This window comes from Struthio camelus, chromosome 3, assembly GCF_040807025.1.
Source record: "Struthio camelus isolate bStrCam1 chromosome 3, bStrCam1.hap1, whole genome shotgun sequence".
Lineage (NCBI taxonomy): Eukaryota > Metazoa > Chordata > Aves > Struthioniformes > Struthionidae > Struthio > Struthio camelus.
The window spans coordinates 146,713,823-146,735,754 of record NC_090944.1 but is presented as its reverse complement, the minus strand read 5'-3'; the positions used below and the strand labels follow the sequence as shown (position 1 = coordinate 146,735,754).

General features: G+C 64.9%; 1 protein-coding gene across 1 annotated transcript; it reads right to left on the bottom strand.

Annotated features, from left to right (window-relative positions):
- Nucleotides 1–6,718: 6,718 nt before the first annotated feature.
- LOC138066622 (maestro heat-like repeat-containing protein family member 2B) lies at nucleotides 6,719–20,558 on the bottom strand. The gene is made up of 36 exons (XM_068936524.1): nucleotides 20,534–20,558; nucleotides 20,113–20,252; nucleotides 19,771–19,893; nucleotides 19,350–19,515; nucleotides 18,875–18,973; nucleotides 18,195–18,346; nucleotides 17,654–17,797; nucleotides 17,057–17,149; nucleotides 16,787–16,856; nucleotides 16,576–16,689; nucleotides 16,326–16,399; nucleotides 15,974–16,093; nucleotides 15,678–15,785; nucleotides 14,881–15,060; nucleotides 14,158–14,302; nucleotides 13,888–13,940; nucleotides 13,583–13,690; nucleotides 13,296–13,415; nucleotides 13,018–13,113; nucleotides 12,705–12,857; nucleotides 12,234–12,356; nucleotides 11,810–11,880; nucleotides 11,491–11,626; nucleotides 11,266–11,361; nucleotides 10,676–10,780; nucleotides 10,365–10,488; nucleotides 10,164–10,273; nucleotides 9,861–10,016; nucleotides 9,589–9,743; nucleotides 9,196–9,358; nucleotides 8,864–9,030; nucleotides 8,184–8,321; nucleotides 7,873–7,984; nucleotides 7,627–7,773; nucleotides 7,144–7,326; nucleotides 6,719–6,997 (listed from the first exon to the last, which is right to left on the bottom strand). Exons 1-36 carry the CDS (start codon nucleotides 20,556–20,558, stop codon nucleotides 6,719–6,721), a joined length of 4,548 nt encoding a protein of 1,515 aa, XP_068792625.1.
- Between the last annotated feature and the right edge of the window lie 1,374 nt (nucleotides 20,559–21,932).

The following is a 21,932-nucleotide window of genomic DNA, read 5'->3' as shown; positions in this document are numbered from 1 at the left end:
TTCTCTCCCCCTTTTCCTCCCTTCCTCCCTCTTTCCCTCTGCCTTTTCCTTTTTCCCACTTTCTCTCCTTTCTTTTTCCCTCTGTCTCTTGTTCTTCTTTCTCATTCTTTGTTTCTCCATCTCTCCCTCCCTCTTTCGCTCCCTCTTTCCCCCCTTTCCCTTTCTCTCTTTCTTTGCTGCCCACTTTCTCTCTCATCTCTCTTTCTTCTTTTCCCTCTCTCCCCTACTTTCTGTCTCCTCCTTTCTCCCTCGGTCTCCCTGCAGAGCGGCTCCTGCGGCACGCGAGCTCCCTGTGCTGGTGAGGGCTGGGGCCAGGGATCTCTGGGGGACCAAGTGCCCTGCGCCCCGGGGAGGGGGATTTCTGGCAGGGGGGAACAGCCGTCACCTGTTCAGTTGTTCCTCCTCTTCAGATGGAGCTTCCTGCGTTTCAGTTTGTGCCCGTTGCCCCTCATCCTGTCGCTGGGCAAACTGACAAGCCTGGCCCCAGCCTCCTTACAGCCTCCCTTCAGATATTTCAACGCCTTGCTCTTCCCTTCTCCAGGCTGAAGTCCCAGCTCTCTCAGCCTTTCCTCATATGGGAGATGCCGGGCTGGACAGAGGGGCCCAGACCCCCCGCCCCAGAGGGTGGCTCCTGTGCCGTCACGCGGCTGCACTCCTGCGGGGACATGCAGGAGTATTTTTCTGCTCCTTCCTATCATCCAAAGCAGAGCAGCCCCCAGGCACTAACTGCATCGCAGGCATCGCCAGCCCGCTTGCACTTTGCCCGTTGTTTCTCTTGGAGGAAGGGAGCACCACGTCCTGTGGGTCTGCTCATACCCCCAGCAGCTGGTACGCTGGCTTTCCCGCTCGTCTTCCATTTGTTTCTAATCGAAACACTTCCTGGGAGTACAACCCAGTTGGACTGACTCTCCTCAAGTGTTTTAGTACTACCACAGTGGTACTTTATTCACCACTTGCTCACCAAAAAGCAACCCTCCCGGCAGGCTCCACACATTCTTTCCTTTTCTGACTGGGCACTTCTCTCCCACAGGCTCCATTCTAGGTAGTGTAACTTGAAAGACCCATGTACAATAACCAAGTCACTTCAGGGTCCCTCTTAAGATTGCAGTATTTTAAGAAGAACAGTTCATACAAGTACCTCACTTCCATACAGTCATGGCCTACAAAAGCTTCCCTGTCTCTAGGTACTATAGGTACTACTGCTCAGCCTTAACTATCTCTACAAACTCTTTCCATCGGTCACGTCACACTCCTTATTTAAAACAAACCAAAAAGGGCACAGTAACAATGACACAAAGGTTATTCTACTGAAATTTAACAGCAGACGCTAATCAGGAAAAGCCTTTCAACTACGTGGCTTCCTGACTCCTGTTCTTGACACCTGCCTCACTTGTGACAGTTAAACAGACAGTAGCCTCCAACTGCCCTTCAGGTTCCACCATAGCCTCATGGACAAGGTACTCACAACTTGGGACCTAGCCGCCTAAATCCCTTGAGCAGGCCAGCACACTTCTCGCTTACGCACAGATTTTTATCCCGTTACTCGTAGGAGCGCTCTCCTCTCCCGCTTGGGAAAGCATCTACCCCTGGAGACTCTTGTACTAGCCGAACCAGCGGGAGCAACTCAACAGCTAAACAGCAATTCACTTGGCCTCACCAGCGCGTTCCCCATGTCAAAGGAGGTCTGCAGTTGTGAACAACAGTGACGTTTAAGCGATGGCGGAGAAAACGGCACCGCTGATGTCTTTGGACCAACAGAAAGCTCTTTAGAGATGTTTCCACAGGAAAATGCTGATAAGCGGTCTTTCTACAAGGGGCTTTGTTACTCTGGCTTTTTCAGGAGAGCTCAAGCACTGCTTTGGGTAAAACATTTTTACAAGCCCAAAACCAGCCCGCTGCGGCCTGAAACTGCCCTGCCGTGCCCGAAACCGGCCCACCGGGCCTGGACCCAGGCTACCACAGCCCAGCTCAAAGTCACCCCCACCACCAACTCCAAAACCCCTCTCTCCTCACCCTGCAAATCCTCCCTCCGCTGAGCCCGAAACCACTCCCCTCGCGCTGTTGTAAACCAGACAGACAACTTGAACACCACAACCCCCAGGACAACAAGCGGTTTTAGCTAGTAGCCTGCAGCTGGGCAGGGAAAGAGCACTGGAGGCTGCCCAAAGGCAGCACCACAACTCGGGGAGGGAAGCAGAGCATGTCAGAGCACAGCAGGACCGAGGAAGAGGCACAAAGCCCACAGAGCACAGGGACGCCTAGGGGCAATGGCCTCCCCTTCTCTGAGTTGCCCCAGGCACCCTGCAGCACAGACCTGGCTGGCAGCAGAACCAGAGACCCAGACTTCTCCCATGAGGCAGGCCTGACAAATGAAGGTTTTCCAGCAGATGCTCAATATCAGAAAGGCCCAGCAGGGAGCACAGATCTCGTTAGCTCATTGCTCTCAAGGCAGCCCTTCAATGTGCTTGCTTGTTCCCTCATCATACCTTAGGGCCCGGGGTCTCGGGGAAAGCTTTCAGCTCCACAGGAGGCTGAGCTGGGGCCCCCTAAAAGGGAGGGCTAAACATGGGGCAGGGCCTCCAGGGGCAGGAGGCTGCACCCGCTGGAGAAACACAGCTCTGACATGCTGTGCTGGAGTTACCCTACACTACTTCCATTCAGAAGGGGACTCGCCTCTCCCCCTCCTCAACTCAGGAGGCCAATTTGAGCCTTTGTAGGATCTTAGCGCACTGGACACCTGAGTTGGGCAGGTGCACCACTTCAAGGGTGCTGGTGGGTGGTTCCCCTCCCCCCAACTCCCCCAAATCCACCAGCCAGCAGACCACCTGGGAAAGCACACCCTTAGGCATGGCCCAACACTCCCTCCCTCCCTCTCTGGAGGCCCCCTCCTAGGCATGGCCTGACCTCTCACCCTTCTCTCCAGCTCTTGGACCTTGTTTCTTGTACCCACTTGTTTCCCTGTGTACACTGGAAAGAGTTGTTTGTAGAATAATAGTTTCAGCTACTACTATTACTTAAGGTAATCAGGTTAAGGGTTTTATTCATTTTGTAGTATGCCCTGAGTCATGGTAAATGCAGCCAGCATTAGTGTTATTCCCTCTTACACAGCAGCCTAGAACTTGTTTGGTATAGTTGCAGTTTGTTAGTTAATAAGGTTTCCATGCCTTTCAATTGGTTTGGACCATCTTCCTCTCCTGTGGACTGTGGCACCAGCAATAACACCTAGCCAAAGGGGAAAGCAGCTCGGCAGGCATGCAGCTCCAAGGCCAAAAGAACCCACTCCACCAGGGCACAGCTGCTCAGGGAAACACAAAGAGCCCCTGAGCAAGCCTCCTGGGCTTCCTTTTGGTTTCTTCCTCTCTCATTTAGGCTCCTTAAGCTGGTGACAAGTCGTCAGAACTGACTGGGCCCTCCTGCCAAAAAGGCTTTCACAGCTCACCCAACACCTGAAAGCTGCACCTAGCCTATACCTTCACTGGGCAAACACCACTCCTTCAGGGACTCAGGAGGCAACCTCAGGAAGCAACTTCCACCCAAGCTTACCAAGCCTCCTGCTCTGCACAGGCAGGACAGACCTGTGCCCACCAGCCTGGGAAGAGTCCCAGGCTTAGTGCAAGGCAAATTCATATCACCCACCCAAGCTGAAGAGTCTCCTTTCAGAAGCTAGCAGCCTTCAAGAAGACACTTAAGCCCACCGCTAGGAGTCCAAATGGGCACGCCAGAGGTGTCCCGAGCATGGCTAAAGCGGGACACAGCTGCTTTCCTTCGCCAGGAAACCCCCAGGCTGGGCTGCAGCAGCCTCCTTGCCTGCCCTGGGGACACTGTGCTAGGAACCGCTGCTGGCAGCAGTGTGGGTCTATCACTTCTTGAGGGTGTGCGTTTGAAGCTCCATTCTCATAACAACCTGAGGCCAGGAGGGCCTTAGTGAGGTTCAGCTCACCCCTGCCTATCAGGTGGCATGTTGTGCAGGTGTGACCCCATAGACCATCCTACGCTTTACTGTGCACTCTCTTGCTCTCTCTCTGTCTTCCTTTTGGGGATAGGGGGATCTTACTGTTGAGCTAGCTAATAGACACTGGAAACCCGAGCTATATGGTATCTAAATGAGTTATCTGTGAATAAGTTGTTAGTGTTGTCACCCCTTCTTGCTTATTTGGAGGATCTCTGTGGCCCTATGCACTCAGTAAAGGTCCCATCAGCCCCCAGGAACCTGCTAGGTGTGAGTGGTTAATGAAGTTGTTGAAGAGGCCTTTGGCTTGGCTCAGGCATGCTTCTTCATCCAACAGCACCATAAGCTTTCCAGGTGTTGTGCCGCTGTTGACTCACTGCTGAGTGATTGAACTAACTGAGCAATTAGCTTAGGAATAGTGACTCGATATTGACTCCCTGGTCAATAGTGCTTCAGTACCTAGAAGCCAATTGGTTAAGTAGTGCTGAAAGTACTGGAGAAATGTTGAATAAATGCTGGACTTGGACAAGGGTGTGTCCCCTGTGCCCCGCACCCCCAAAAGAACAGTTTCTGGCATGAAAGCATCTCAGAGGGGAGGTTTGTCCTGGTGCATGCTGGCCTCCCTGCCCTCTGGGTGCTTGCAGATGGACCCCCACCCACCTTGAGGGGGGGTCCATGCACCCTGCCCCCACCCCAAAAAGGGCCCCCTCAGCCTCTGCTTTGGGGCTGGAAATGCCCGAGCTTGCCTCTGTTGCCAAGTCCCCACAAGGCAGGACTTAGCCCCAGTTTCCAGCCACAGAAACAGCCACTCAGCCTCTGTTTGCAGACCCCAAAAAGCAGGACTTAGGCTCTGTTTTGGCACCCAAAAGGCAGGACTTCTTCACCTGTTCTTGTGCTCAAAAACAGGGACTAAGCTTCCCTTGGTGGTCCTAAAACACAGCACCCGGCCTCTGCTTTTAGTCCCCACAACAGGCACCCTTGCCTCTGTTCCCAGAGTCCCAAAAACACAGGACTTGGTCTCTGTTTCTGGAGCTGGAAACCTTGGACTTGGTCTCTGCTTGGAGGATGCCAAAGGGCCAACTATGCCTCCATTCCAGGCCCCCAAAACAGAGGCCTTAGTCGCTGTCTGCAACCACAAGAACAGCCAACTACAAGCCTCTGTTTGTGGCCCCCAAAATGCAGGACTTGGCCTGTCTTCAGACACAAAGGCAGCCAGCTAAGGCTCCCTTTCTGGACCTCAAAGTGGCCTAACGAGCCTGGGTTTGTGGCCCCAGGAACCCAGGACTTAGGCCCCCTTGTGGGCTCAGAAGTGGGGCACTTGCTCTCCGTTCTCAGCCAGAAGCACAGCCAGCTCAGCCCCTGCTGCTGAGCTCCACAATGCCTCGCCAAGTCTCTGGTGGTGGCCCCCAAACCTCACCACTTCCTGCCTGCCCTGGCACCAGGCACCAGGCCCCCAAAGCCCCTGCCCTCGGGCTGCAAGTGCAGGGCTTGGGGCAGCAGCCTCCGCCTGGGCTGGCCCCAATCACCCCCAGGGGCTCCCGGTGCCCCTCGGTCCCTGCAGCCCCCACTCGCCCCTCGGGCCCTCCACTCGCCCCAGGGCCCCTCTCAGGCCCCCCATTACCCCACTGTCCACAGTGGCCTCCCCAGTGTCTGCAGTGCCCTCCCTCACCCCATCTCTCCTCTCCCCATGGCCCCAGGCAGGGCCCCAGACTGGGCCGGGGGCACTGGGACCATGTCCTGGGGGCAGCAGGGCCGGGGCCGGTGCAAGACCCCCACAGAGCCTGGAAACAGCTGGTGCCTTCCTCATGTGGATGGAGCTTTATTGTCCTCCAGCCTTGGGCTACTGGGGCCCCCTGGCACGGGGGGCCTTGGTGTGCCACCGCCTCTGCTGAGCTGCAATGACACCAGAGGGAGGCACCGTGGGTGCTCGGCTGCTGTTTCCCCATGGCCCCTGGTGCTCCACGGTGCTCAGCTGCCTGGTCAGGAGCCCGGGGGCCGTGCAAGTCCTCTCTCCCCATGCCACCCCCTGCAATTTCGGCACCAGCCACCCTGGCCTGGTGCCCATAGGGCCTCTGGATGCCTCCCTGGGCCATGCGGTGGGAGCTCGGTCTCCATCACCTACCTCCCAACAGGAATGCCAGGTCCCGCTGCTGGAGCCACTCAGCTGGCGCTGTGTCCAGGATGATGCCTGGCACATGGGGAAGTGCAGCCATCAGGGCATGGCCCCAGTCCCAAACCCAGCTCCAGCCCTGAAGCCCAACCCCGGCCCCGACCCGAGGGACGTGACAGGGAGCAACGCGACAGCCCTGCACTGCTTCTCACCCAGGACGGTGACGGCTGCCGCCTGCGACGCCTGGCAGCTCCCCATGCAGCAGCTCCGGGCCGTGCTGAAGAGCCTCTCCAGCAGCGCGGGGCAGTCTTGGGCCTAGGGCAGAGCAGGCACGTGGGAGCTCGTCTCTGGCTCCAAGCGCCCCTGCGCCCACCCACCCCCGGGTGCCCTGCAGCCGGCACAGGAGCCACAGGGCGGCCACCCGCCCGCCTGCAGGGACGCAGGCCCCAGTGCAGAGCTCGCTCACCAGGTGACTGCAGATCTCGTCCTGCAGCTCGGCCGCGCTCAGCCCAGCGCTCGTGGCAATGCGCCTCTGCACCCTCTTTGACCCCAGAAACGGGGCACACAGGCGAAGAGTGACCTTGCACGCCTGGAAAAGAGCATCGGGCCGTCATGGGGACACTGAGCACCTGCCCGCAGCGCCAAGGGAGGGAGAAACCTCACTGCCGCACTGTCAGCGAGGACTGCAGAGACGCCAGCAGCCCCATGCCAGCAGCAGCAGCACCACAGCTCTGCTGGCACCACAGGGCTTTCTGCAGATCTGCAGAGAGCAGAAAGCTTCTTACATCGGAGACGGCTGGGGCCGGGTCCCGCAGGTGCAACACGAGGCTGGGAAACACTTCCTCCACCTCTCTGCTGAAGCTGGACCTCCTCCCTGAGGCAGACGAGGCCAGGGTGCCATAGAGGGTGAAGGCCAAGCGGCGCAGCACCTCTTCCTCCTGCAAACAAGAAAGCCTGTGTGGCAGGTGCTAACAAGGGTGCCGCCTACAAACCCCTTGGCACTAGCGCGGCACTGCCCACAGGAGGATGGCAGCCCCAGGATGGCTCTTGCCTGCCCAACACGAGAACGAGTGGCTTCACTTACCGCCCCCAGGAACGCCCGGGTGGACCTGGCGATGTCTGCCAGGGCAGAGCCCACGGCCCTCGCCTTCAGCTGCCCCAGCACCTTCACCAGCGCCAGCAGGCTCTCGGCAGCCACCTGCGCGCCGGCCACGTCCTCCAGGCCCCTGCACAGCACCTCCACCACGGCCGCCCTGTGCCTCCGCAGCTGCGGAGTGATGGGTGCACGAGCTGCTTGCTAGTCCTGCCCCTCACTGGGGCTCTTCATCACAGCGCCAAGGGCTACGCTTGCTCGAGCAAGCCCAGAGCAACTCCCCGCCCGGGGAGCCCTGCTTTGCACCCACTTTCCCATTTGCCACCCCGCTGACATCAGAGCGAGGAGCGTGGCCTTAGCATGGCCCTGTGTCCACCTCTGCTCGACCCTCCAGGCTCTGCAAGCCCTGCGCACCTCTCCACCGGCACCTCTCGAGCTCGGGCTGTGCTCAGAGCACAGGAAAGGCCATCTCACCTTTGTGGGCGCTCCGCTGGCCATGTTGCCCACGCCTCTCATGGCCATTTGCCGCACAGTGCTGATGGGGTCGCGTGATCTTTCTAGTAGGGCCTTGAGCAGGGGCTTCAGGAGCTTCCTCTTCTCCACCAGATGGTCCTTCACCAGCTGCAATAAAGCCACAGGGCTGCTAGCATCAGGACACCATTCACGCCGGGCAAGACGCAGGACCCCTCCGAGCCCTCCCTGCCCCGCCTGCTGCCTCACCTCAGCAAAGAAAGCCGTGGCCGTCAGCCGCAGGTTTGCTGAGGGTGAATCCAGCCACGGGAAGAAGCTCTGCACCAGGCGCTGCGGGACGAGCTCTGCGCGGAGCAGCACACTGCGCACAAAGCACGAGCAGGCTCGTGACACACAGTCATGTGGGACGGCCACGGGCCGCAACTCCCAAATCCACCCGCTCCAACACAGATGCTGCTCTGCACCTCAGCAGAGCTCCCGGGCACGCAGGAAGGTCCCAGCCGCCCTCTCCCCAGGCACAGCCCCCGCGACAAGGCAGGGCGCATCCCAGGAGCTCTCACCTCACCAGGAGACACACGCCGGCGGTGTGAGCCTGGGGGTCGGCCAGGGACGCCCACACTCCCTGCTCCCGGAGCAGCCGCAGCCAGCGCTCCTCCAGGCACCTCGCCAGCACCAGCTCTAAGGCCTCCACAAAAAGCCTGTTGGGGGGGGGGAAAAACACCCAAAGAAAGCTCCAGGGGCAGAAGTTTGGGGGCAGATTTCTCTTTGGCAGAGCTAAAGCAGCTCAGGCACTTTGGGAGCTGTTCATCTGCTCATCCTAAACTCCACCAAGGGAGAGGCAAAGTACCCCTGAAATGACGCTCCAAGGTCTTCAAGTCTCCAGCTAACTGGAAGCTGGCAGTTTTGCCCTTTGTCCTGCCCCAAACCCACGGACGGCAGGAGAAAGCCCAGAGGCCCTGGGCTGCCTTCACGCCAGGCGCCCAAGGCAATCCCCAAGGGTTGTGCTCAGCAGCACTTTGAGGAGAGCGCCTTGAAGGCAGCACGCAGCACCGATTTGCTCCTGCCCTTGCGCAGTGGGAGCGCGGGCAGAGCATGGCACTGTGGGGAGCCTCACGATGGCCCCAGCCGGCGACACGGAGTTGACAGGCAGCCCTGCACCAGTGGGACAGTCGGGTGTGCCTGCAAGGCCACGAACCACACAAAGAGGCCAACCCCTGCCCCTGCCCCAGCCGCTCCTCACCTGCCCGCTGTGTCGTCGCTGCCCAGCTCCCCCAGGGACAGTGCCATCTCCTCCCCCAGTGTCTCGCTGACCTGCCCCAGGAGGCTGGGAAGCAGGGAGGGAAGCAGGTGCTGGACCAGCGTCTTGCTCCGCACCACCACCACCACCTCGGAGAGGGCGCGGGTCATCTACAGAGAAAGTCAACCAAGAACCACCTGGTAAAACAAGGGCTTTTCCCACCCTCCACGTCTCCCTGCCACCCTGGGGGGGCTTTTACTGCCTCCAATTCTCACTGCAGCGACAGTTGGAAAGACGACGTGTAGTGGCATAAATGCCTCTGCTGCTGACCGTACCGTGCGAGGCTCCAGGGCAGCCTGGCTGCTGCCCAGCTCCTGAGTGCAGCAGTCCCTGCTGTGGCTGCTCTTTCCAGCTGCCCTTAGTTGTTTGGTTAAGTGCACCAGGATGTGGCATCCCAGGGTGCTTCTTGCCAGGCTCCTCCACAGCTCCACCATGTCACTGCAAGAGAACAGACGCTCGCCCAGGAGCCCCTAGCTAGCCTCGGGCACCTGCAACAGCCTCACGAGAGGCCAAAGGCTCTCCTTGTCCGCAACGGGGCTGGCCCTGCCCAGCTCGGGACAGAGACACGAGCCCACGATGCTGCAGCGCTCAGCCTTTCCCGGGGAAAAACCACCTGCTCCCTCGCGGGACCCCGCAGGCAGGGGCGCCCTGGGGCCGAGGGCACAGACCTGTCCATGGGCAGGCGCTTCTGCAGGAGGCTGTCGAGCACCGGCTGTTGGTGAGAGCGGGCCAGGAGGAACAGCGCCCGCAGCACCAACCCCCTGGGCGTGCTCTGCCGGGTGCTGCGCAGGCAGCTCGAAAGGATGGTCACCATTTGGGGCACCTGAAAGCAGGAAGGCGAGAAAGAATGGCTCGGTGCGTCTTTTCCCCATCCTTCTTCGGGGCCAATGCTCAACAACAGAGAGCAGCTAAAGGCGAACGGAAAAAACGCCCCTCTCACCTCCTCCTGGAAGATGTGCTCCCCGCGCTCCCCTAGAAAGGTGAGCATCCACCGCCCAGCGGCCCACACACCCATGGGCCTGGCGCACAGCAAGCTCTCCACGATGGCGCTCGTGAAGTCTGTGGCCTGGGCTGCGGGGCAGGATTGGCAAACAAGCTGGGGAGAAATCAGGAACAGAAGAGACCACGTCATGGGTTGCTCAGATGCAAAACTCACGTCCTGACAGGAGCACTCGCATGCAAACGCGCGCGCACACACACATGTATACCGCGGCCCCCTCCCTGCTTTTTGGGGGCCAGTTACCTTCGCGATGTTGGTGGAGGTCGTGAGCAGAGACTCGGAGGTGACGGCGTTGAGTCTCTCATGCAGGCACCCGATCTCGCTGCTCCAGGCGGCCTCATCCGTGGTCTTGGCTGGAGCCAGGAGAAAGGGGAGTCACATTCGGGGGGAGCGAAACTCCGACCCCGCGTGCTGGGGACGTGATGTCTTGCCCGCTCTCCTCACCTCCTATTTGGAGCAGGCGGCCGAGGCAGGTCGCTGCCCGCCGGCGGGACACGGCCGACGCGTCGCATGTCAGAGGCCCCAGCAGTCCCGCCAGGGAGCCGAACTGCTCGCAGGCATGGCCTCGCTGCAGGAGCAAGAGGCAGGCAAAGAGGTCACTGGCAGCCCCCGCGGCCACTCGCCCTCTCCCGGCCACGCTGCCCCCGAGCTGTGGCTGGGCAGGGGGCAAACGAGGAGCCGTCCTGCAGCCCCAGGAGACCCACAACCCGGCGCCCGCTGGGGCAGCTCTCCCTACGCGCAGGGTCCCTGCTCACCCTGTGCTCGCGTCGCTCTTCATAAGCGCCCAGCAGCTGGACGCAGACCTGCAGGGCCCTCTCCCGCTCACACGCGTGGGCCGAGGTGAGCCAGCGCCGCAGGACCTGGGCACGGGCACACCTGTCTCACCACGGGCGTCTTTCCACCCGAAGCCCTTCGCCAGCCGCCTCCTTCCTCGGCCCTGCTGCTTGCACAGCCCCGGTCTCTCTGGGCACCCCGGCCCCAGGCCAGGAGCCCTTCCCCGTGGGGACCTCCCCGCTCTGGGCTCTCGCTGCGGGCAGCGTTGACCTGTGCAGCAGCCCTCGCACACGGCTGCGGCTGGGGAGAAGCTCTGGCTCATCCAGGGGGCTCGGCAGGACACGGCGAGCTGCCTGCAAGCAGGCTGCTGCCGATGGGAAAAAGCTTGGGTGCCAAATTAGGGCAAGGGGGCCTGAACCTAGGACCATTTCCCTGTCCGCCACAGCGGGGTGTTGCCCCTAGGTGCAGGGGAGCTCCCCTCCTCACACCAGCCCTGCGGCAGGATCCCCACGCCTCTGCCCCGCTCTGACAGCGGCGACGCTTTCCCCGCCGCCGCCCCAGGGACACTCACCTGCACCAGGTCCTTGAAGCAGACAGGGGCCGGCTCCGCTCGGAGAAGGGCTGCCATGAGCTGCCCCAGCACGCGCAGAGACAGCGCGTGCACACCCTGGCACCAGAAAGGGGGACTGAGGTCGGGCACCCCACGCGCTCGCCAGCACAGCCAGCGGCTGCCAGAGTGCGGGGCGCCCGCAGCTGGGCCCCCGCCCAGGGGTGGCCGAGAAGCGCCGGCAGGTACCGATGCGTGTGGAGCAGCCGCCCCCGTCTCCCCTTCCTTCGCCGTCTGCTCCGGGCGACGAAGGCGCACGACGCCCTGGCAGCACTGAGCCAGGAGGTTGCGCTTTTCCTCCCTCCTCAGGTGGGGCTTCAGCTTGCTGCCAGGAGAAAAAGGGGGGGACGACAGAGAGGGGGCTTACTAGCACTCTCCAGAGCGAGTCACAACACCACTGGCTTGGTCCCCGTCGACAGCCCCAAATCCAACGCCCGCAGCCCCAACCAGCCCAGCTGTCGGGGCTGGGGCACGCAGCCACTCCCACAGTCCCGGGGACAGACCCTACCTCAACTGCTCGATGGCCACGATGGCCCGCGGGTGCACCGGCGACTCCTGCGGCTCCTCCTGAATCACCTCCTGCAAGTCACAGAGAGACACGCGCAAAGTGGGCAGCGGGCAGGGGTGAGGGAGAGCCTGCCCGCCCAGCCCGGCCACGCGCTCTTCTGCGGGACCCTGCAGGCACTGGCCCCACCACCCCCACGGCTCCCTCAAGGGTCCCGCAGGACGAGGCAGCAGCTCCCCAGCACCCAAATGTCCCGCGCTCCCCTGCCACGGTCCCAAGTGCCAGCACCCAAGCGCCCTGTCCCCTGGGGACGAGGCTCGGGGAGCTCGTGCACCGCCCCGGGAGACCTTTGCACCTCTGGGCAAACCCGCCCCACGGCAGAGCCCACAGCCACCCCTGCGTGACGGCCTCGGCTCCGGGCACTCACCAGCAGGGTCTGCAGCAGCTCCCGCTTGCGGCGGAGCTCAAACCTGGGGCAGGCGCCCACAGCCCCGATGGCGAGGCTGATCTCGGTGACACTCTGCACCAGGGAGAGCCTCAGCTGGGCATCCTGATTGCAGGGGAGGAAAACACACTTGGAGCTCCTTGAAGGGCTGAGGAACCTGCCTCCAAGCACAGTGCGGGGAGGAGACTGTGCCCTCTGGGAGCCCAGCAGACCCCAGCTCGGCACCCGCGGCCTAGGAAGGGACTCTCCTCTCCCCTCCTGGGAAGGAGCCTCCCACGGAGAGGCAAGCAGCTGCCCCAGCTGCTGGCCAGAAAGCCCCACAGCTCCCGGCCCAGAGGAGCAGGGCAAGCAGCGCTGGCGCGGCTGCGACGGGACAGGTGCGCGTGGGAAGGGTGAGGAGAGGCCGGAGCTGGCAGCACCCGGCCGGCTCTGCCCTGCGCCCCGAGCACCCACCTGGCAGCCCTCTCGGTAGAGCTGCAGGACGTTCCCCACGATGTCTCTCCCGACGTGGGCCAGCAGCTGCTCCCTGGGGGCGCGCAGCGCCATCCTGCCGTACGCCACCATGAGTGCAGCGCGAGTAGCGCGGGTCCTCACCGTGTTGCTCTGCTGGGGGTTTGTCGGAGAAGCACCGAGACATCAGCCCACGGCCCCACTGTGCCCGGGACTCCGCACGCTCCCGAGGCGGGAGCTGCTCTGCACCCGACCGGCGGCTCGGCTCCCCGCGCACCTCTGGCAGCTGCCCACAACAACACCCTGGGCTCTTTACCTTCTGGGGTTTCAAAGTGCCCACGAACGCCTTCACCGAGGACAAGGCCAGCTGGAAGTGGCTCTCGGCACAGCGGGACACAACCGAAATCATTCCCTGCAACGCAGCAGAAACGGGGAGTTGCTCCCACCAGCTCCACTGGCCAGGCAGGACCTTTCCCACGGCAAACAGCAGCGAGGAGAAAACCAGCAAGGGCTGGAGCAGGCCACGCAGAGCCCCTCCGCCCCGGGACACGCCGAGGACACTCGGCAAAGCAGGGCGACACCAGGAAAGCTCACCTGTGCCTGCCACAGCTCCAGGTAGTTGGCTTCTTGGAGATATCTCAGCGTCTGCTCTTGCACGTGCCTGAGACACCCACAAGCTGCCAGGGCCGTGCCGAGAGCCTTGTACAGGAAGCGCTGCAAGAGAAGAGGCCGAGCCCTGGCTGTGGGGACAGCCCGACCTGGCGGGAGAGGGCCAGGCCACGGCCAACCCCACCATGCTGGCACCCATGCCCAGCGACCAAGGGCTCTCCGGCATGGCTCTCTCGCACGTGAGCGGCAGCAGCACCGCACAGGGAACAAACCTTCTCCCAGGACAGGCGCGGAGAGCTGCCCAGCTGCTGGCTCAGCTCCCGGCTCAGGCCCACCGTCCAGGCCTCACTCCCAATGACCTCCAGCGAAGTTCTCAGGAACTAGGGCGAGAAGGACGATGAAGCAAACGCTCGCCTGCCCCTTACCGGGGCCTTGTGCACATCCTCTGAGCACGCAGCACCCACGGCCGGGGCAGGTGCAGGCTGCTCGGGAAGTGCCTGCCCGGCTCCGTCCTCCCACCACTTCTCCTGCCCCCTGCTTGCCCCATCCAGCTGGGGACCCCACACGCACGCCATACCTTAAGCAGAAGGCTCTCCCACTCGGCCACGTGCAGGGAGCTTGCGGTTGTTCCTGCCAAGCCAGAGGAAGCAAAAGCCCTCGCTGTTGTTCCAGCGGGCTCCGCAGCAGAGCCCCGGGGTCTCCTTTGCCGTCCAAAGCCCCACAGCCTCAGGCCAGCGGGCTGGCAAGCGCCAGCAAACCCGGGACCGGTCCCCTCCGCCAGGCTGGGGAGCTGAAGGCAGTTTCCTGCCCCTCCGCCCCCAGCCTCTCCCTCCCGCCCGCACCTTACCTGCCAGGTGCTGCAGCAGCAGGGGGATCTCTGCGGCCCACCTCGCCCCCACGGCGCCGTGGATCGTGCTGGGGAGCGCCTGCAGCAGCTGCAGGGCCGCCGCTCCACGGCCACCGCTCGCGTGCGGAGCCACCGCCGCCACCACCTAGGCCGGGGCAGCAGGGAGACGGGCTCGCGCCTGCCCCAAGAGCCGCAGCTGGCAGCAGGCAGCCGACGTCTTCGCCCGGGCACTGCCGTCCCCCAGGAGGAGCAGGAGCCCCCGACGGGCAGGGGAGGCTCAGGCACCCTCCGACAGCTCCTGCCTCCTCCCGGGGTGCCGGCACCGGCCTCGGCACCATCTCTCCCACCTCTCCCCTCAGCCCGGCCACAAAAGCTCTTTCCCCGGGGCCCCGCTACTCACCAGCAGGCGAGCCAGCAGGGCCTGGGGAGCCGGCAGAGGGGCTGCGGGCAGAAAGAAAGGCTGCGGGAGACGCCCAGCCCTGCCGCACCTTGCCCACGCCACGTCCCACACCCCCGCGCGGGGCTGCAGGGCGCCCCGGCCGCGCCACCTCCATGCCGGCCCTGCTGGGCTCCCCTGGCTCAACGGCTGCCGACGAAGGCAGCTCCGGCACGGCAGGAACCGGCCCCCGGACCCGCGGCGAGAGCAGGCTGAGCCCGTCCGGGGGGGCCAGGGGACACAGGGACACGCACCGCCCTGGTACCACCCAGCCTGGCACAGCGCACCGGGACTTTCTGCTCCCCACCTTGCTCCACAGGCTCCAGGGCCTCGGGCGCCACCTCCTCTTCCTCGCGCCCTGCGCTCTCCTGTCTCTCGGCCAGGGCGCACAGGCAGCGGCAGAGCGGGACCAGCATGCCAGCGTGCTGGGCTGGCACCACGTACCGCAGCAGCCTCGGCCACAGGAGCTGCAGGCAAGAAGCAGGCCCTTGGGCACGCCGGCATTTCCGCCTCTCCATCCCACTTCCCCCGGCACGGCCGCTCCTCCAGCACCGGCCCAGCCCCTCGGCCTCGCGCCTCCCCTAACTCAGGAGTTTCCGTCTCGCCCTGCCTTCCTCCTCCACCTTCTCTCCCTCTCGCCCACCCTGCTTCACGCCCCTTTCGCCCTCCCTTTGGCTGCCTGGTTGATGAGAGCTGCTGGCAGGTCACCTCTGCACTCCAAGGGGACGCCGCATCCCTATGGCCCCACCAGCCCCTACATCTCACGTACGGGACGCGGCCAAGACACGCGCCCAGTGGGCTCGAGTCAGCCGCAGCATGCGCTGAACAAGCAAGTCCGGCCCCACAAAGCTAAACGCCAGCTCTTCTCCGCTGCTTTAGTGGCCAAGACAGGGGTCCCAGTGCACAGAGGGAAGCCTCGGGCACCCCCAACCCCACCGCTCGCGGAGCTCGCACACGGAAAGGACGGGTGCGTTTCCGTGAGCCGCGCACGCTCCGCGGTGCGTCGGGGAGAGGTTCGGGCCACGGGGAGGCTGAGGAAGAGCGTCCCCAGGCAAGAAGCAGCGGCAGGCGGGGGACGACTCACTTTGGCCACCCCTCCGGCAGAGACGTCCAGCGTGCCCAGCACGTGCCCGCACAGCCGCTGAACAGCCCTTTCTTCCCGGGCTTCCACCGCACAAAGGCTTCCCGACGCCTGCGAGACACAGGTGGCCAACACCCGTCACTGCCCCTTCCCAGGCCCCGCGGCGCCCGGTGAACGCAAGGCCACGCCAGTGCCGCGGAGGACCTGCTGCGCCCGGCTCCCCGCTGCCAGCGACACCCACGGCAGCGCGGCGCGGCCGGGACGCGGGACGCAGCCCCGGCGTCGCGCTCTGCCCTTACCAGTCTGCCCGAGGCCCGGCTGAACTCGCTGAAGACGTGCGCCACCACGTCCCACGCCGAGCAGCCCGGGGCGCCGGAGCGCAGCAGCTCCCCGATGAAACGCAGAACCGCCATCCGCACCTGCCGCCGAGGCGCCGGTTACGACCCCGGCCCGCAGCCCCAGGGCAGCTGCCTTGGCAGCGCTGCAGCCCTTCTGGCCGGGCCGAGGCGACGAGGGCCCAGCAGCAGCCCGCGCTCCTCCATTGCCACCGGGCCCTGCCTTTGCCTGCTGCTAGGGCCCCGCCAGGCTCTGCCCCAGGGAAAGGGTGCCTCTGCCCCCGCGGCAGCACCCTCCCTGCCCAAACCAGCTCACCTGGGCCGCGGGGTCCCCGCACACAGACTGCACCAGCTTGGCAAACAGCGGCAGCTTCTCCCTCGTCTCGGCGGCTGCAAGGGACGAGGAGAGGCGTGCGCTGAGGCCGAGCCCCCCTTTCCGGAGGGATTCCTCACAGCTCCCTGGCTTTTTGCCCACGAGTGGGACAGCAAAGCAGGGCCAGACTGCGACGGCAGAGGAAGCAGCAGCGTCCCGGCGGGACTCCCTTTCTCTGTCCTGGGCCACTGACCATCAGAGCGGACCAGAGCTTGCAGCACTTCCACGGCTGCCACGCGATCGGCCTTGCTCCCGCTCCTCAGCTTGCAGTAGAGGAACGCGATGGTCTCCGCGGGGCAAATCTGGGCTGCGAGGAGGAAATCACGCGCAGCATTAGTGACCAGCATCTTCGCACCGCGGGAGGTTTGCACACGGCGGCACGGCGCTGCCTCTCCTCTCCTCACCCTGCAGCACGGCGCAGCGGCACAGCTCTGCTCTGTGCTGCGGGCTGGGCGGCTCGATCTCGTCACAGAGCTGCGGGAACAAGGTGTGTTTCAGAGAAAGCCAGATCGGCGCGCAGAGGGACAGGAAAGAAACGGCGCTGTGGGCTCTGGTCTCACGGGCAGCTCCGGGCGCGGACCCGCCGCCAAAGCCCAGAGCCCCGGGCGCGCGCAGAGCTTTGCAGCCGAGGCTGCCCGGGAGCCGCAGGCCAGCGACGCGGCGCCAGGCCTTACCTGCTGGTGCACAGCAGCGTTGATGGCCAGCAGCTGGGCCCGGGGCACGAGGGTCCGAGCGCCCACCACGGCCTCTAGGAAGCAGCTGAGACTCTGCAAGGCAGCACGAGAGGGCGAGGGGGGCTCTCACCGCCGGCCGCCCGCAAAGGGAGGAAGCGGCATCGCTGGCAGAGGCCACGGCCTGAGCCCACGTCCAGGGAAAGCCCGGCCCCGCATGGGGCTTCTGGCTCGTCCTTCCCACAGAGCAGCAGGAGACCAGGAGGTCTCCTCCGCACAGCCCTGCTGGGACAGCCTTTCCTGGCACGTCCGTCCCCCCCCAGCACCTCTCCCTGCCCCAGGGGCGGGATGCAGCCCTGGGTGCGAGGGCAGAGCTCCTCGTGCAGCCCCCGGCCCGGGAAGTGGCGCAGCCTCCCCTCCTGAGCCGCTCGCTCCAGCGACTCACCGCTCCCTCCCGGCCCTCCTGCCTTGCTGGTTCCTTCCAGCAAGAGCCCAGGAAGCCTCTGGCCTTTGTTGCCCATTGCTGCCCAAAGGGGTCCCAGCTCCTCCCGGCACCCCGCAGCTCCCCAACACCTTGCCGTGCCCTGCGCAGCACCTCACCGTGGTCACCCCCAAGGGCTCCCGCACGTCTCGATACTGCTGCAGCAGCCAGAGGAGCTGCTCCCAGGCGCGCTGGCGGTGCTGCTCCGCGTGCAGGAGGACACCCATCATGGCACCCATCGCCCCGAGGACGGCCTGCCGGACCTGCCGAGGGTCGGCGACGCGCGGCGGTGAGGGCCGAGGGGCTCTCCAGCGCTCGCCTCCCCCAGACACCAGCCTGCCCTTCCCGCGCAGGGGACCGTCCCTTCTCCCTGGCCAGAAGGGCTCGCTCGCCAGCACAGGCGGCGCTTCCTCCCGGCACCCCCCCAGCCTGCCCTGTCCCAAAGGCCCCGGCACGCAGCTGCTTTCCGGCGCAGAGCCGCGAAGGAGAGCTGCCGTCCTGCCTGCCAGCTGGCACTGCCGGCCCCGGCATGCCGCCCGCGGGCTCCCGGCTCGGGGCCCTTTCGCAGCCAGCCCGCTCCCTCCGACCCCTCGCCGAGCCCCAGCGGCCCCTGCCGACGTCCCTGCTGCTGCCCACGGCTGCAGAAGCAGCAACGCTCACCTCCTCCTCCTGGCAGCGCCGCCAGCTCCTGCCCACGTAGCGGAGGAGCGGGCAGACAGGGGCGCAGAGCTGGGCCGCCCCCAGGCCAGGGAAGGCACATTTCTCCCGCTGGCGGAAGTACGTGCTTATCCCTCGGCACCACTGCTCCGCAGCTGCAGCAGGAGAAGGGAAACAGCGTCGTGGCAAAGTCTCCGAGCAGCAGGAGACCTCGTTTCAGCCAGGCCCCCGAGCCCGGGTTGAGCCGCCGCCGGGCTCGCCAGGCCCCAGGTCTGCCTTCAGGCACGCGCTGCCGGAGGGTGCGAGACCCCCGGGGTGAAACGCCGCCTTGTTTCTGCCCTCTGCCGCCCCAGCGCACCTTTGCCCCCGCACAGCCTCGCTGCCCTCCACCACGGCCCGCTGCAGCCCCGGCCTCTTTCTTCCCAGGCATCGGCCCCTCGGCACCGGCTCGGGGCCTTTGGCACGAGCCCACGAGCTGCTTGGGGCAGCCGCGCCGAGCGCTGGCCCGGCCTGCCCACGGGCCCCCCGGCAGCCCCCGCCGCTCCTGCTGGGTCAGGGCGGCTGGGGGCTGCTGAGGCTGGAGCTCAGCGCGGCTCAGCCCTGCCCTGCCCGCCCCGGAGCCCGGCGAGGCGCCCAGGGCCGCCCCGGCCCCTTCCCCTGCCCGCAGCGCCCACCACGCTCACCGCCGCAGGCAGCGCGCAGCAGCCGGCTGCTCCCCGCCTCGCTCAGCGCACCGCGCAGGGCCGACAGCGTCGTTTCCGCGAAGGGCACGCACTGCAGGGCTGCGGGAAGGGCAGGGGCGGCGGGGCGGAGGGCGGCCGCCGTCAGCCGGAGCTGCCGCGGCCCGCGGGCTCTGTCCCCCGGCAGCGCGGCCCGCCCGGGGCTGCGGGGCCGTGCCGGAGGGCAGGGGGACGGGAGAGCTGCCGAAGCACGGCGGGAGGGTTCCTGCCAGGGCCCCCGTGCACCAGCTGCCTTCCCCGAGGGCTGCGGGGAAGCCCTGGGCCACGGGGAGGACAGCGCGGGGCAGAGCCCGGCACTGCTGGTCTCCAGCAGGGTCCCTCCAGCCCAGCGCAGCCCAGGCTGTTTTGGCCGGGGCGAGGAATCCCTTCTGCTGCCCGTCGCCCACTGTCCCGCGCAGCAGCAGGCCGGGCACTGTACCGTAGCGGGCCGCGAGGTCGCGCAGGGTGATGAGGACGAACTCCTGCGACGTCCCCTCCCGAGCCTTCAGGTGGCCCTGCAGCACCGACACCACCTCGTGCAAGTGGGAGCGGGCCAGCGCCACCAGGACGCCACTGGCGTCCGTCCGGACGGCGGCTGTCGCGCCCTGAAAGACAGCAGCTTGCGCGTGATGGCAGCGGGGCTGGCCGTCCCCCGCAGCTTGGCCCCGAGGCGGGACGGAGAACCGGTAAGTCGCCTCCAACTGTCCCGCGCTCACAAACAGCCCTGCAGCCGCCTCTCTGCACAGCCGCGGGTCACTGGCCCAGCCCCTGCCAGGACCCGTCCCCCCCGAAGCCTCTCCTGCAGCACGGACGTGCCGAGCGCAGGGCTCCGCCGCCGCCCTCGCAGGGCACAAGCTCACCTGGGCAGCTTGCAGGTCCTCGAATGCCACCGCTATCACTCTGTCCACGACAGAGCTCTGCAAGCGGCTCTCGTCGCGCCCCAGGACGCTCTCCAGCTCGCGGTAAACCTCCGCTCTGCCATCCTGGGGACGCAGCGCACGCGGCGGCGATGGGAGGCGTCGCCCTCGCATCAGCTGCGCCACGCCGACGCCAGGGACGAGCCGCCGCCGCCGCCGCTCAGCGCAGCCGGCGGGAGCGGGCGAGGAACCCCGCGCTGGGATCTCCCAGCCCAAACGCTAACCCCGAGCCCGGGGACGCTGCCACCTCCTGCAGGAAAGGAGTGGCGGGTGCCCCCGCCTCACCTCGACGCCTTGCAGCCGGTCCAAGAGAGAGGTCACGACGGCGGCAAAGGTAGCCGTGGCCGCAGGGCCAGAGCCAGCCGCCCTGCCGCCGTCCTCGCCCCGCGCGGGTCCCGACCGGCGACCGACACACGCGAAGAAACCTGCAAGGAGAGCAGCGGAGGGTTCGCCTTGCTTCAGCAGCCGCAGGGGCGGGCCCTGACTTGGGGCAAACGTCTGCCCAGCTGGAGCACGGGGCGGCAGGAGGGGCCGGCAGAGCCGGCGCTCTGTAAGCCGGAGAAGAGCAGCCCGGGGGCAGCTCGGAGCTGGCCCCAAGCGCGGGACCCCGGCTCTCCCCGAGCCGGCAAGGTGGCACCAGCTGGTCCCCGCCAGCCCCGCGGAGCGGGCCGGCGCGCTGGGTGCCGAGGGCGGCACCGGCCCCCACCTCGGAGCACCCGCAGCGCCCCCATGGCGGCAGCGCTCCCCGGACGGACGCGCTGCTCCGCCAGCACCTCCTCCCGCGGGAGCTACGAGCCACTGGGCCAGCGCCGGCCCCAGGGCAGGCACAGGCCACCCGGCCGCTGTGACCCGCGGGGGCCGCTGTGACCCGCGGGGGGGCCCGGCGCCTCACAGAGGGCTGCTGGCACCGCAGCTACGGCCACAACGGGGACCCAAACGTGCCGCTGCCCCGGGCTCCAGCGCTCGCGCGCCGGCCTCCAGCCGTTCCAAGCGGTCACTGCCTCCAGGCGCCCGACCACGGCCCCGTCCCCCATCAGCTCCCCCCTCCACACGCCCCAGGTCGTGCAACGAAACCTGGTGCCACGCGGAAGGCGACGTCATCGCCTGTTCCTATCGCTCGCTCGGGGGCTCCCACAGCGGCCCGCGGGGCGCACGGCCCTACCAGCACGGGCAGCGTGAGCGCTCCCGCCCTCCGCAAGCAGGCCGAGAGAGAGCCCAGCTCGACGAGGCCTAAGCTCTTCTCCAGCTTGTTGGCTTTGCATCAGGAAGAGCTGCCCGTTTGTCTTGGAAACAAAACACTGAGCCGAACCAGCAGGTCTCAGCGCTTCACGTGCCCCATCCCTCTCCCTTTCTCTCTCTCCCCACACCGTGTCTTTCTGCCTCTCTCTTCCCTAGTCTTTCTCCTCCCTTCCTCCCTCTTTCCCTGTCTTTCCCTCTCCCCCCAGCTTTCTCTCTTTCTCTGCCTTGGTCCTTCCGCCCTTCTCCCTTTTGCTCTCTTTCTCCTGCTTGCTTTTCCACTCGCTCTCTTTCTCTCCCTTCCTCCCTCCGGCTCTCCCCCTCCCTCTCCCTCCTTCCTCTCCCTTTACCTGGCTTCATCTCCCTCGTGCTCCCTCTTTCTCGTGCGCTTCACTCTCAACTCCCTTTCTCTTTTCTCTTGCTTTCTCTCTGTCTCCCTCTTTCTCCCTCCCTCTCGCCCTTTTTTCTCCTTCTCCTTCCCTCTCCCCCTTTTGGCCTTTTCTCTCCCTCCTCTTCCCTTGCTCCTACTCTTTCCCCTCTCTCCCTTCCTTCCTTGCTCTCTCTCACCAGCCAGCTCCTGCTCTCTCTTCCTCTCTTCGCCTTGCTGCCTTTTCTTTCTCTCTCTTCTGCCCTCTTTCTCTCTTTTTCTCTCTCCCCCTCTCTCTCCCTCCCCTCTGTTCCTCAAGGTCTCACCACCTTCTGCCCTGCTCTCTTGCACGCGCTTGCTTTCTCTCCTTCTCTCTCTCCCTCCTCCTCTTTCCCTTCTCTCTTCCTTTCCCCTTTTCCTTTCCTACTTCTTTTGTATTTCTTCCTCCATTTCTTCTAGATTTCTTCTTCTTTCTTCTCCTTTTTTCTTTTTCCTTCTCCGT